Raw genomic sequence first — 13,044 nt, 5'->3', positions numbered from 1 at the left:
TGACCAAACTTGATGGCATTCTAAAAAGCTCGACATCATACCGCGAAGGTATCCTTTAAAAAACGATCTTAAGCTCAAGTATGCTTATTACATTCTGTCCTTGTATAGGTTACTAAGAGTATTTGTTAAGGACGGTTGGTTGGATTGTTCCTCTTGGTTTGCCCAAATTACTAATTTTAATAAAAAAACAATAATATTCAAAATGGATCAAAAGTGAAATTCTGTCAATTTTATATTCTGTCCGCCAAATATTGGCGAGGTGTAGGGATGTACAGAAGAAAAATTATCGATGAGCATCTTATTAGATGAAAAATAATATTTAACATAAAAAGTTTCAGTATTTTCCTTACTGCATACACATATGTAGAAAGTAGTTTGCAAGGTCATCAGAACAATCTAGAATAATATTTTCAATAAAAGCTATCGAGTAACTATCAGAATGGACGAAAATGCTAGTATAGATGATCTTTTTGGCGCATTGACATCGGCTGTCCAAGACAAGAATTCAACGTCTATTTCAGATGAGAAAAACAGTTCAGGTGATGTTGTTGCTGTTACCGCTGGTGATGATGATGATGAAGAGAATGATTTTTCAAAAAATGTCCTTCAATTTGATGATGGAGAAAAAGGCAGGAAGATAGTTGACACGGAAAAAGAATTTGCTAATATAGAGAAAAATTTAAGAAATCTACCCAAGCTTGAAAATGGGTTTGACAGTTTGGCCACGAAGAAAGCTAGCACTATAGAAAAAGAGAAGAAGAATGAACAAACTGGATTAATTCAAGATAAACAAAAGAATAATACAACGAGAAATATTGATACAAAGAACGATTGGTTTACACTACCTAAGCCAGATGATAATATGCGTAGAGAGCTTCAGAGAGATTTAGTATTATTACAACACCGTGCTGCATTAGATCCAAAGAGACATTATAAGAAAGACCGCTGGCAAATACCTGACAGATTTGCCGTCGGTACAATTATTGATAATAAGGCTGAATTCTACAGTAGTAGGTTGACAAATAAAGAAAGGAAATCGACAATGTTAGAAACTTTAATGGGCGATGATACCACTAATAAATATTTCAAGAGAAAATATAGCGAAATTCAAGTACAGAAAACTAGCGGTAAAAAAGGTCATTTCAAGAAAATGAAATCAATGAGAAAGAAGTATTAGATACCTTGAATGTCTCTTACTTATTCAAAAATTGCATCCTCTTACTATTAGAACTACATTTCTATATCTAAATTTCAATATAGCATATATATTCTCGCTGTACACTACAAAACAACAACAATAACCTAAAGGAAACCATTCGTAAAATTAAATTTAGTTTTCAAGATCGTTAAATAAAAGAATATAATAAAATATATATATAAATGTGGCATATCAAAAAAAAATATATATAATAATAGATAACTATTATCTTTAGTTTCCTTTTTATCGCAAATTAAAATAGTTTTTAGTACTTTTTCGCTGCATATTCCTTCAAGGGTATAGCTTTTTGGACATTCATGGCATCAAAACAGATATTTAAACCCATAATTAAAAGTTAATTGGCTTAGAGTAAGCTGCTAAATTTGCTTCTTTGAATGCTTCCGATAAGGTAGGATGAGCATGGCACACTCTTGCGATGTCTTCAGCAGATGCACCATATTCTAGTGCAAGACCAGCTTCAGCAATCATTTCACCTGCATTTGGACCAATGATGTGGGCACCTAACAGACGTTCAGTTTCAGCATCAATAATAATCTTTACAAAACCTTCTGTATCCATGTTTGTCTTAGCTCTTGAATTGGCAATAAATGGGAATTTACCAATTTTATATTTAATACCATCTGCTTTCAATTGTTCTTCTGTCTTACCAACCCATGCTACTTCAGGATGAGAATACATGACTGATGGAATATTATTGTAATTAACATGTCCATGGCCAGTCTTAAATATTTCTGCTGCAGCAATACCTTCTTCTTCAGCCTTATGAGCTAACATTGGACCGAAAGTGACGTCACCAATGACTTTAATATGAGGAAATTTAGTGTTGAATTGGTCATCAATCACTAGACGTCCCTTCTTATCGACATCTAGGCCTAATTTTTCAGCATTTAGACCTTCGATGTACGGTCTTCTGCCTACTGCTACTAATAATACATCAGCTTGAATTGTTTCCTTTTTACCCGATTTTTCGACAACGATATCGACTACATCACCTTTTCTTTCTGCAGAAATGACTTTGGTACTTAATTTGAAATCCATACCTTGTTTCTTTAGTATTTTTTGAATTGAGCTGGCCACTTCACCATCCATGGAGGCACCAATTTGATCTTGGAATTCAAGAACTGTCGTTTTTGACCCTAATCTATTATAAACAGAACCCATTTCTAAACCTATGATACCACCTCCAATAATGGCTAATCTTTTTGGAATTTCCTTCAACGATAAAGCTCCCGTAGAAGATACAATTCTTTCTTCATCAATAGTAATACCTGGGAATGGAGTTACTTCTGAACCAGTAGCAATAATAATATTTTTAGCGTCAAGTAAAACATCTTCTTTTACAGAACCTTCCAATCCCTCCACGGGACTAACTTTGACTACATTTTCATTTTCGAAAGATCCATTCCCTTTATAATAAGTGACTTTATTTTTCTTGAATAACATTTCCACACCACCAGTCAATTGGTTAACGACTTTATCCTTAGCCTTTTGGAATGTATCAATGTTTAATTTAACTTGTCCTTCAATATCGATCCCTCTTTGTTTGGAATCATGTTGCATTTGATGATACATTAAAGAATTATTTAAGAGTGCTTTTGAAGGGATACAACCGACGTTTAAACATGTACCACCTAATTTACCTCTTTTCTCTATACATGCCGTGTCAAACCCCAATTGGGCAGCCTTAATAGCAGCGACATAACCACCGGGACCACCACCGATGATGACTATATCATGACTTTTCGAAGTAGGGGAGAGGTTACGAAATGAGATCGAAAAAGATCTTTTAGAAATGAATGATCTTAACATTTTTTTTTGTTCTTATCTTTTTAGGTTTTAAGGATATCCAGGGAATTTATTAGTATGCTTATGCTTGGATAATACTATTTGTAGGTAAATATGTGTGTGTGTGTGTGTGTTTGGAGTTCAACGTTTTTGTTGTTCAAGGTAGATTTTGCCAAAACTAACACTCTCTTTGCTGTTTCCTTATCTTTGTTCTTTAAATTTATTGAATGATTGGTTACATGTACAGCTTAGGGTGCGTGACAAGAAATGAGGGCTACACCAAATGGGTAGTTTTTAAAAGTTTAGGGTATTAAATTACCATAAATCTGAAAAGTAAGATTATTGGGACTAAAAATTGGTCATATTACAAAGAGTAGGGTGAGGTTTATAAAATCGTTAGTTTTCGTTCAGAATTTCCCAACGAATATAATGTAGGGCTATAACATCAAAACTTCTCAAAAGGTTTAAATGACGTTAAGAGAACAAGATTTCTCAATATTGCTATTCGAAATTAATTAGGTTTCTGTTTATAGAAATATTAAAAATAATATCTACTAACAGAGGTACACATACCAATGACATTTAGAATGAGAGTTCACGATGTTTGGGAGGGCTATTCGGTGGAGTTTATTCTACGTACTACACTGATGTGCTCCAAATTAGGGTTGAAAAAAAGAGTTGGGCCATCACTCAGGAAAAGTAACCCTCTAACTTCAGTTCCTCGACAAGATTTCTCTAAGGAGCAATTATTAATGGGAAACAATGCTACTATCAAGTTGATCATAATCTGAATCCTTTCTGGAGTTGATATTAAAACAATTTTTAGGTTAGCTCACACCCAAGGTGGTACCTGGGTAGCTTTGGACAAAAATTCGAAGAGTTAAGAGCTCTCAGCCCAAAAATATAGACACAATAATAAAGACTCTTAATTTAAGTAATCTGACTAGTTACCTAATTCTTTTTCTAACATTTATTATAAAATCTCTGCATGTGGTAGTAAGTTTTCTCTTGTGGACAATATTAAACCCAAAAAATGACGCAGTATGTTAACACTTCAAGACTTTATTTTTTTCATAGAGGTTAAATTGGTAAGATTATCTTTTTGGAGCCATTCTTTTAAACAACAATATAGTTTTGATTTCGATGTCCTTATTAAGATGTTCCTCCTATACTATATTGCTTGAAATACAGCTGAACACTGTTGAAGACCAACTTGTTCGGTTACCTCCGCTGTTGTAATATCAAGGGCGCTATCATATGCACATATGGTAAAAGATTCTCGACGATTGGAATCTGGAATATTTCTTTTGAACATGAAAAATAAGTACTACTACGTATCGATCAGTGATGAAAAATATCATGGGATTAAATAATGGATCGCTATGTTTAATTCTATAATATTATGAACTGAAATTATTATACAGCCCAGAATTGCTTTGTCTTAGTTATTTCTAGCTAGAATTTTCTTTTTTTTTTTGATTGGCCTTAAGCAACAAAATAAATGAAAAACAAAAAGAAATGGATTTTACTTCTGATTTGATGTCTGGAGAAAATCATTCCTCCATTAGATCTCCAACCAAATCATATCATCATCAGGATGCTTCCAAGTCAGAGTTGGGTAGTGCGTTGCATTCATTTTCAAGTAATTCAAATCTCGGATCTGAATTACTAAATGAAGAAGATTTGAAAAGATTTAAATTGCAAGAAGAGAAAGAACAATTATTGAATGAAAGAAATACATTGCTTCAAGAAATTAAGGAATTAGAAGAGAAGAAACGAAACGATATTTCACATGCAATTGACAAAGATATTACGGATGAAGAAGGAGAGGAAGAAACAAATAGTAATATCATTGATGAGAATGCGTTGCAACTTTTCAAAGATATTCTAGCATTAAATAATGATGAAAAGAATATTAAAATATTACCAGTCTTGAATTTGAGAAGGCACTTGAACTATTTGCGGCTATTCACATATCCATTTATACGGTTATCCATACGATCACATGATGATGTTACAAATAAAATGACTATCGATTTAAGATTTAATAGAATGGTAGAAGATAGTTTGAAACAATTTACTCTTACAATCGAGTTAAAATATTATAGTAATAGCTCATTAGAGATAGAAAATTATGATATTCTTTCTATTTCCCCTCATGATAGTCCCGTATTGTACAAGATTTGTCAACAAAGAAACGCTAATGTAATTGATAGTAATTTAGTAATTTTACAATGTTACGAGTATGATAGACTTCAGTACAGAAGAAATGAAATATTACAATCCATTATCAAAGAGATCAAATCAACAAGTACGAATGATATACAATCTACTGAAGACGAGAATAAAATTCGATTCAACATGGTACGAACATACAATGATGTTATAGACAACGATACATTAGTTATATATGCACGAGACATTGAATTATCAATAGCTTATGAAATTAAAACGAAAGTCAAATCATTACGATCTGGGAATGAATTAATCGTCCCATGTACCGTTTTACATGTAATCTTAAAGAAGAATGGTGATATATTAGGTAAAATTGATGCAGATGAAATCACTTATGAATTAGTAAAACAGTTTGGGGTATTAAAAGGATTAACTAAACTATATAAACTATGTTTCTCTAAATATGGAACAATATAATGATAATAAATAAAAAAAAAAGTCAAACAATATAATATTAAAGTATATCAAGGGAAATGAAGTGAATGAAAAGAAGAAATGTTCCTTCTTGTATCACTGTAAATGAAAAAACGAGACAAACTGTCATTAAAAAAGAATGTTTTACCAATCTCCACCACCGAAGTCTCCACCACCGAAGTCTCCACCACCGAAGTCTCCACCACCGAAATCACCTCCATCATAATTATCGTTATTATTATCATCATTATAGTAATTATTCTCTACAATGGTATCAGGATGATGAGATTCAAACATATTACTTAAAAGAGCACCACCTAACAAACCTGCACCGACACCCATCATTGGGGACATCATACTACTAGTTCTACCTCTATTTTGTTGTGGTTGTTGGTACACCGGTTGCTGTGGATAATACATCGGTTGAGGTGCCATTTGAGGTTGTGGAGCATATCTCACCGGTTGTGGTTGTGGTTGCTGTTGAGGCACGTATGGTTGTTGTGATTGCTGTTGAGGCACATATGGTTGTTGTGATCGAGTTTGAGATGGGTCTTGTCTACTATATCCTGGAGGAGGTGGAGGACCACTTGGTCTTTGTGCTTCACGAGAAGGCCATGTTGTACCTTTTGGTTCATCCCATTGTGATTTTTTGGTGGAAAGATCTACGTAGAACCATGTTTGGTATTCATCATCGAAAATAGCTTTCCAACCTGACGGAACCTTTGGAATGTCTGTTTTGCTCTGTGCCATATGATTTGTAATGTCTGTAGTTGTGATACAAATAACAACTACCGAAGAAAATGGGCCCAACTGAAAGGAGGATTGTTATTCTTCATGGATCATTATTAAATATATACTAAATCACACCTTCGATATTTATTCCGTTATCGTCTTAATAACATAATTACAAGCCTACAACGGGGCACAGTGCGGTGCAAGGATGGACAATATGACACATTTTTTCCAGCGACAGAAAATATTATTCTTTCTTATATTGTCATATTGTCATATTGTTATATTGTTATATGTGTTGTTTATGTATACTTTTATTTATCTATTAATTACGCAGTTTTGCAGCCTAACTGATGAGACTGAGGGCATGCCTGGCAACACCTATGGATGTCTCGTATCCCATCCCTCCTAAACCATATGCATGACAAATCTTCAAATTTGAACTGCCATCATGGGTAGGGATAGTCTCCAATACAATCCTACTCCCACCTTCTCTTGCTGGTCTTAAACCAACATTAACCTTGACAATGTCAAATTCATCATTGGGAAATAGTAATTCAGGAAACAATACTCTAGCTCTTTCCAGTAAAGCCTTTGTATCACCCTCGCTAATATCAACATCATTAACATTTGGTTGTTTTGTACCACCAAGAATATATTGTGGCGCTTCCATTTCTGGATCATTACTTGGTCTCTTAATAACGAATGTCCATAATCCATCTGCACTTTGATGGGTTATAGTCTTTTTTGCAAATTTTATATGATTGGGATTTGGAACGTTCAATAATAATGTTTGACCCCTTATTGGATAGGATTTTGGATCATACATTATTGTCGAGTTGCAGTCATTGATATATTGAAGCCCTTGACCGGTAGCATTGAATATGACATTTGTGTCAAGGGACATAGGCAATAAATATTTCTCTCTTAATTCCTTTAAAGACTTTAATGGATCATCAGGACGGATCCATTCTATCTTAATACCTAACTTCTTCGCTATTGATTCCATTTGATTTTGTAAGAACAAAAGATATTTTGGTGCATTTAAACAATAGGTTAAATACTCCGCACCAAAGGTAACCCCTCTTGGTAATTGATCCTTTGGGATAGGCTTGAATTCTAATTTGGAAGTTGGTGTGTTACAATAACCGGGACCGAACTTAGAATATTCTAATGGTGGGTTTTCTAACCAATCAACCCCTTTCATAAATTCAATTGTTGATTCAGGATGATTTTTAACTAGTTCTTGGAAAAACCCATATGTAATTCTTGTGTAATTGGATTCTCGTTGATCTTGTTGGAAAGTTTCAGGTCTATGTGGGAATGGTCTGAAATGTGCACCAGCCCATGGTGATGTGTAATGATGAGATATTGGTGAGTCCTTCGGGAAATTACTAGCAATAATAGTCAATTGCTTCAACTTAAACTTCTTTTTGTTTTTGTCATTGGTAGTTGTTTCTGACAATTTTGATAGTAATTGATATCCAATTGTTAAACCAATGACACCGGCACCTACGATACAAACGTTATCTTCGAATGCATCAAGATTTTTCATATTATCATATCTATAGTTGTTTACTGCGTTATTAGTCATTTTTTTGCTATAGCACCAGGCAAATTTAAGTGAGTTTTAGATTTGTGTGAGTCATAAACAATGGTCTAATTCACTTGTAAGTAAAGGAAGGGTAGAGCCATCAAAGAAATAACTCATTGGTTTAAATAATATGTCCTGTTGGCGACGATAACCTTATGTCGTAAAAGCAAGGGGCACGAGATTTTATAAGATAACACTAAGAGGTCACGTAACCATTGACAGATACCATCATACATAGGTTTCCTTCTAGAAAGCGCATCGTCCAGATTTAATCAAACAAAAACTTAAGATATTGAAGATATTCGAAGAGGTGCTATCCATTGTTTCACGTATTTTTTCCTTATTCGGGTCAATACGTACGTTAAAAGCGAATTCTCGTTTACCGATTTATCCCAATTCTAGCAATTTCCTCATCATCTTGATTGAATACTCACGTATATAATTGAAACTTTGATCACCCTTCGGTGATTAGAAAAAGAAGAACTTTTCATTTATTTTGTATTCTATAGAGTAGGAACTTTGATAAGTTAAAGCGTCTATTCCAACATGTCGAAGAAGGAACAAAAAATTGCGAAACAAGCTGAATTATCTCCGAAGGAAAGAACTTTCTTTTGGTATTATTTCCTAATTCATATCCCCATCACTATATTCATTGATGCATCTGTGATAATTCCATCGAATTGGCAAGTTGGTAGTACTATAGTATCATGGCATATTCAACAAAATAATGACTTTTTATTATGGGAAAAACCATTATGGTTGAAAATTTGTGTTTTTTTTGAATTAGTTTCCCAATTACCATTATTCTTCTACTTCCTCAAAAGATTAAATGAGAAATATTATGAAAATGCTCGTCTTATTGATAGGAAACGCTTGAATAAATGGTTATTCAGATATGGATTGATTGCATCAGCCACTACATTTTATTGTTTATATGAGATTGCTAAAAGGGGTCACTATCCATTCTTAGGAAGTGATGAGACCTTAGTCCCCTTGAGTAATGCTGATAAATTAAAACTTATTGGTGTTTATTTGCCAACATTTTTGATCCCTTTAAGATTATTGCTTCTATGAACTAAGTCACCATCATTAGCTGGCATGAATGCAAATCCGAAAAATACTTAGTATATATGTGATTATGTTGTGAAAAAGTTTTACCCGTCAAAAGGATTTTTCTATCTATATATATATATTTATGTATTTTAGGATATCGTTATTATTTTAAATAATAAGTTCACTTTCCTGTATATTTTTTCATAATAATCCACAAAGAAAAACTGATAAACCTAATATGTATATAGAGAAATTCTTTTGTATATAACCTACGTTCATGGTAAACAATAATTCCCAATATATATAGAGTTTTCCGATCCCTGGCCTCGCGATATTATGTAGCATATTATTTTTAAACGAAAAGTTATACAGTCATCTTGATATCTGCAATTGTTTCAGTAATAAACCAAAATAGTGGTTTAATTTGGGACCCTTAGCTATTTTACAACTATTCCAAAAAAAAATTTTTTTTGCAAGAATACAGACAATATACGATATTACATACTAGTTAGAAAATGGTATGAGACAGAACAATGTCCTATTATTCAAAGGATATTCGGTTCCTTTGACATCAACATAATATAGTCTTATTGTTTTATTACATTTGGGCCTATATGTATGTATGGATTGGAAGCGGTTTACCCTTGGCACAGGGTTATTTTTGGATTGTCCTCTTTGTTGCTGTAATCTCTGCACGTAATTATGTCAGATGACAGAATTTTTCATGACAGAAATCGTTACGCGTCTTGTTTTCAATTTGAGAGAAACAAAAACAAAAACAAAAACAAAAACAAAACATTTGGCGTTTCTCTCTACCTATTTTTAGTAGTAACAGCAGGGAGCGAGGGAGGGTAACAGAGACGGCGCGCTTAGATTTCCCATTTTCCATTTTCCATTTTCCATTTTTGGCGCCTCGAGGATTTTCTTTCGCTTTTTTTCTTCGAGAAACAAACTTGTGTGTGGTCTGTGGGGCTGCGCTGGTTTTTCTCTGTGGAAAACAATAACCAGCAACATTCTATCTATCTACGTAGGTAGGTATTGCCAAAAAAAGAAGACTCCGCATAGACATATGCATAAGTTGTGGAAAACTTTTTTGCTGAGTTATTTGGTGCCTTGACAGTTTTGTTTCAGAATATGATATGATAAACTATGCTTCTCTTGCAAGGACTGGAGTCAGTCTTAGGTAGGATACATCGTTGCTGGACTCATCCATTCATGGCATGGCATGGTATGGCACGGCATCTTGAAGCTAGATTGTAGAAACAAAATCCATTCTTTCCATGATATTCATCTTTCTGAAAGTACTCTTTCAATATAGAACAACACTTGGCAATTTATCATAGCTAATAACAGTCACGTTTGTAAAAAGAATCGTAACAACATATGCTATAAGAAGTGAAAAATTACATCCACAATCTTTTTATCCACAAATATAAAATAATGACCCAAGAACCACAACAATTTATCTCCCCAAGTAAGAAACTATATCATCTCAGACATAGAGTCACTAGGGACCAATTACAACATACAAACCTTACAGATTGGTCTACCATACATGACTTGACCATCGATAATGACATTCAATTGGTCTCTCATGCTGTCCCCTTCGTAGGACCTCCTGATTTATATTGTAACATGACAAACAATAACGCTAATAATAACATGGATCTATTCTCAAAACCTCCTTCACTACCAATCTATAACGACTCTCAACATTCCATGTCTACAGTATCTACAAATAATACTATAGACTCAAATTGTAATAGACATATATCGTATTCTCAGGAATCTATATCCGAATCATCAATATTCTCCACACCTTCATTAGCATCAAGACTTCGTAATAATATTAGTGTAGATTCATTAATTCAAGAAAATAAACGAAGAATATCAGATCAAATGGACTCTTTAAATATGTTCGTAGATAATAAGGAGACAGATATTATTGATGATGATAACATTGAAACGCACCATAACAACCAATTAACAACTATAATACGAAGACAAACAAATCAAGACCTTTTAAAATTGAAATATGACAATAGACATTTATTAAAGAGGAAATTCCAATTAGATAAAATATGGAATAATATAAGGAAATCATGGAAAGATGGAACTATATTAATCACTTTGAAAAGTTTAAACATGTATTGGTTTGGTTTACCCGTGGACCTACGATTCCATATCTATCAACTATGTCTTTATGATATATATACCGGAGAATCAATCCAACATTCCAATAAAATGTACCAAGCTTTATCACAATGCATCAAATTAGATACATTAGCTAAGAAAATATGGTTAAATCTTAGTAGAGAAGAAAATGGAATCAATTGTATTTTAAATTCAAATAATACAAATAACGTCAACATTTCCTCTACTATTATTGAATCCAAATTTTTCACTTTTTATCAAGGATTATATTATCATTTAAGAGATCATTTGAAATTAAACATTTTGCAAGATTTCATAATACCATTATTAAGAAAATCATTATATTCATGTTTATCTACTCATGCAAATGATGGCATGGCATTGGAATTATTAGATATATTCATCTTCTCAATGTATTATAACCAATTATCAAACGTAGTATTGATCGATTTCTTATTCGCGGTATTGGAACAAACTTACTTCAAATTCTTTAATCATGATTTAATTGAATTTATAAATCAATTGAAATCTATTAATAATAACTTGGATTTGGTTCAAATTTTGGAATCATTGAGGAAAAATCATGATAAACAAATAATGGAATATTAAACAAAAAAAACACAATCGCCAAGCACTTTTGTTCATCCCTTTCATCCATGCATAACTTAATCACATATTAATAAATAATATACGTATAATAAAAATTTATAATACAATATATAAAAACACACACCCTCGGGCTGGTTCCTTTGTTACATTAAAAGTTATACGACATTCATTTCGAATTATTGAATTGAAGAAAACAATGATCGATGTCTATTCCTACTCTTTCCTTTCTTTTCTTTTTCTTTATCATGATCAAGATAATGAAGTAATAAACTCTGACAAGCAAACACTTGAGTCAACCATGGGACATCTGTAATACCATACTTTCCTACATTCTCAAGAAGTTCCCCCATAATAAGTTCCCCCTCTTTACAAAGAATTCCAGGAAATAAATCACCTGTTTGCTTCGTATAATGTCCCATAATATGATTATGACACTTGTGAGAATTTTCTAGCTTCTTCTTTTCTCTTTTCACAATATCAGAATCTAATAACGAAACTTCAATTTCATCCAAAAGTTCCAAAATATAATGATCATTAGTCATGATAGGATTATAATCAATATGCCACCTAAAATTAATTTTATCATCTAATTTGGTATATAAATCACGGAACTCACGACGATGTATAGTTCCATACTTCGTTTTCCCAATTGGACCATTCATAAACCTAAACACATATTCCACATTAGTAAACGATGACTTCTTATAAATTTGACAAAATGGTACTTTATAAAGTTTAAATCGTCCATTGTTCTCTATCAAAACAGCTTTCTTATCATATGGCGGTGGTTCCTTCACACTTTTAATTTCAAATTTATAAATCTTGAAAACACTAGCCTCTTTACTAGAAAACGGTAACCTAAGATCTTCATCTCTAACAATTTGTAACAACGGTATCCCAACTCCGTCATAATCGTAGTCATTGAATTCAGTCTTTGGTGAAACCTTAAATCTATCATATGATTGTTTCGATGAGAACATAATATACCCAAAAGAGCCGAAAACTTTCACAACAGGCATGGATCGTTGCGTACTAATATGAAATTGTTTAGGAACTGTCCCGTCTGTAATAAGATCTACATGAAATTTAATCTCTGCATCATCTTTAATTATTCTTGAAATTTTCTTAACAAACATTATTTGGTACCTTCACGAGTTGTCTCTCGAGAAAGAATAAACAAATAATATTTTATCATGTTGACGCAAGCCTCTAAGTTTATCAAATAAACTATTTATATAATCCAGCAGAG

The 13,044-nt window shown here is 32.8% G+C and overlaps 8 protein-coding genes across 8 annotated transcripts; 4 read left to right on the top strand and 4 right to left on the bottom strand.

Moving 5' to 3' along the window:
• Positions 1 to 439: 439 nt before the first annotated feature.
• FCF2 (Fcf2p) lies at positions 440 to 1,177 on the top strand (the record flags this gene model as incomplete). The annotated part of the gene is made up of 1 exon (XM_003669495.1): positions 440 to 1,177. The coding sequence occupies one exon, from the start codon at positions 440 to 442 to the stop codon at positions 1,175 to 1,177; it is 738 nt and encodes a 245-aa protein (XP_003669543.1).
• A 369-nt stretch (positions 1,178 to 1,546) lies between these two features.
• LPD1 (dihydrolipoyl dehydrogenase) lies at positions 1,547 to 3,028 on the bottom strand (the record flags this gene model as incomplete). Its single annotated transcript, XM_003669494.1, has 1 exon — positions 1,547 to 3,028. One exon carries the CDS (start codon positions 3,026 to 3,028, stop codon positions 1,547 to 1,549), a length of 1,482 nt encoding a protein of 493 aa, XP_003669542.1.
• Positions 3,029 to 4,522: 1,494 nt separating this feature from the next.
• CTF19 (Ctf19p) lies at positions 4,523 to 5,656 on the top strand (the record flags this gene model as incomplete). Its single annotated transcript, XM_003669493.1, has 1 exon — positions 4,523 to 5,656. The coding sequence occupies one exon, from the start codon at positions 4,523 to 4,525 to the stop codon at positions 5,654 to 5,656; it is 1,134 nt and encodes a 377-aa protein (XP_003669541.1).
• Positions 5,657 to 5,797: 141 nt separating this feature from the next.
• Positions 5,798 to 6,403, bottom strand: WWM1 (Wwm1p; the record flags this gene model as incomplete). The annotated part of the gene is made up of 1 exon (XM_003669492.1): positions 5,798 to 6,403. One exon carries the CDS (start codon positions 6,401 to 6,403, stop codon positions 5,798 to 5,800), a length of 606 nt encoding a protein of 201 aa, XP_003669540.1.
• Positions 6,404 to 6,731: 328 nt separating this feature from the next.
• NDAI0C06370 (FAD-dependent oxidoreductase) lies at positions 6,732 to 7,979 on the bottom strand (the record flags this gene model as incomplete). The annotated part of the gene is made up of 1 exon (XM_003669491.1): positions 6,732 to 7,979. One exon carries the CDS (start codon positions 7,977 to 7,979, stop codon positions 6,732 to 6,734), a length of 1,248 nt encoding a protein of 415 aa, XP_003669539.1.
• A 546-nt stretch (positions 7,980 to 8,525) lies between these two features.
• EMA19 (Ema19p) lies at positions 8,526 to 9,053 on the top strand (the record flags this gene model as incomplete). The annotated part of the gene is made up of 1 exon (XM_003669490.1): positions 8,526 to 9,053. The coding sequence occupies one exon, from the start codon at positions 8,526 to 8,528 to the stop codon at positions 9,051 to 9,053; it is 528 nt and encodes a 175-aa protein (XP_003669538.1).
• A 1,419-nt stretch (positions 9,054 to 10,472) lies between these two features.
• MLO50 (Mlo50p) lies at positions 10,473 to 11,795 on the top strand (the record flags this gene model as incomplete). Its single annotated transcript, XM_003669489.1, has 1 exon — positions 10,473 to 11,795. The coding sequence occupies one exon, from the start codon at positions 10,473 to 10,475 to the stop codon at positions 11,793 to 11,795; it is 1,323 nt and encodes a 440-aa protein (XP_003669537.1).
• Positions 11,796 to 11,971: 176 nt separating this feature from the next.
• Positions 11,972 to 12,931, bottom strand: NDAI0C06340 (uncharacterized protein; the record flags this gene model as incomplete). Its single annotated transcript, XM_003669488.1, has 1 exon — positions 11,972 to 12,931. One exon carries the CDS (start codon positions 12,929 to 12,931, stop codon positions 11,972 to 11,974), a length of 960 nt encoding a protein of 319 aa, XP_003669536.1.
• Positions 12,932 to 13,044: the final 113 nt, after the last annotated feature.

The sequence above is a fragment of the Naumovozyma dairenensis genome, chromosome 3 (genome assembly GCF_000227115.2).
Source record: "Naumovozyma dairenensis CBS 421 chromosome 3, complete genome".
Classification (NCBI taxonomy): domain Eukaryota; kingdom Fungi; phylum Ascomycota; class Saccharomycetes; order Saccharomycetales; family Saccharomycetaceae; genus Naumovozyma; species Naumovozyma dairenensis.
Note: the sequence above shows the minus strand (reverse complement) of the source record. Positions and strands in the feature narration are given on the sequence as shown.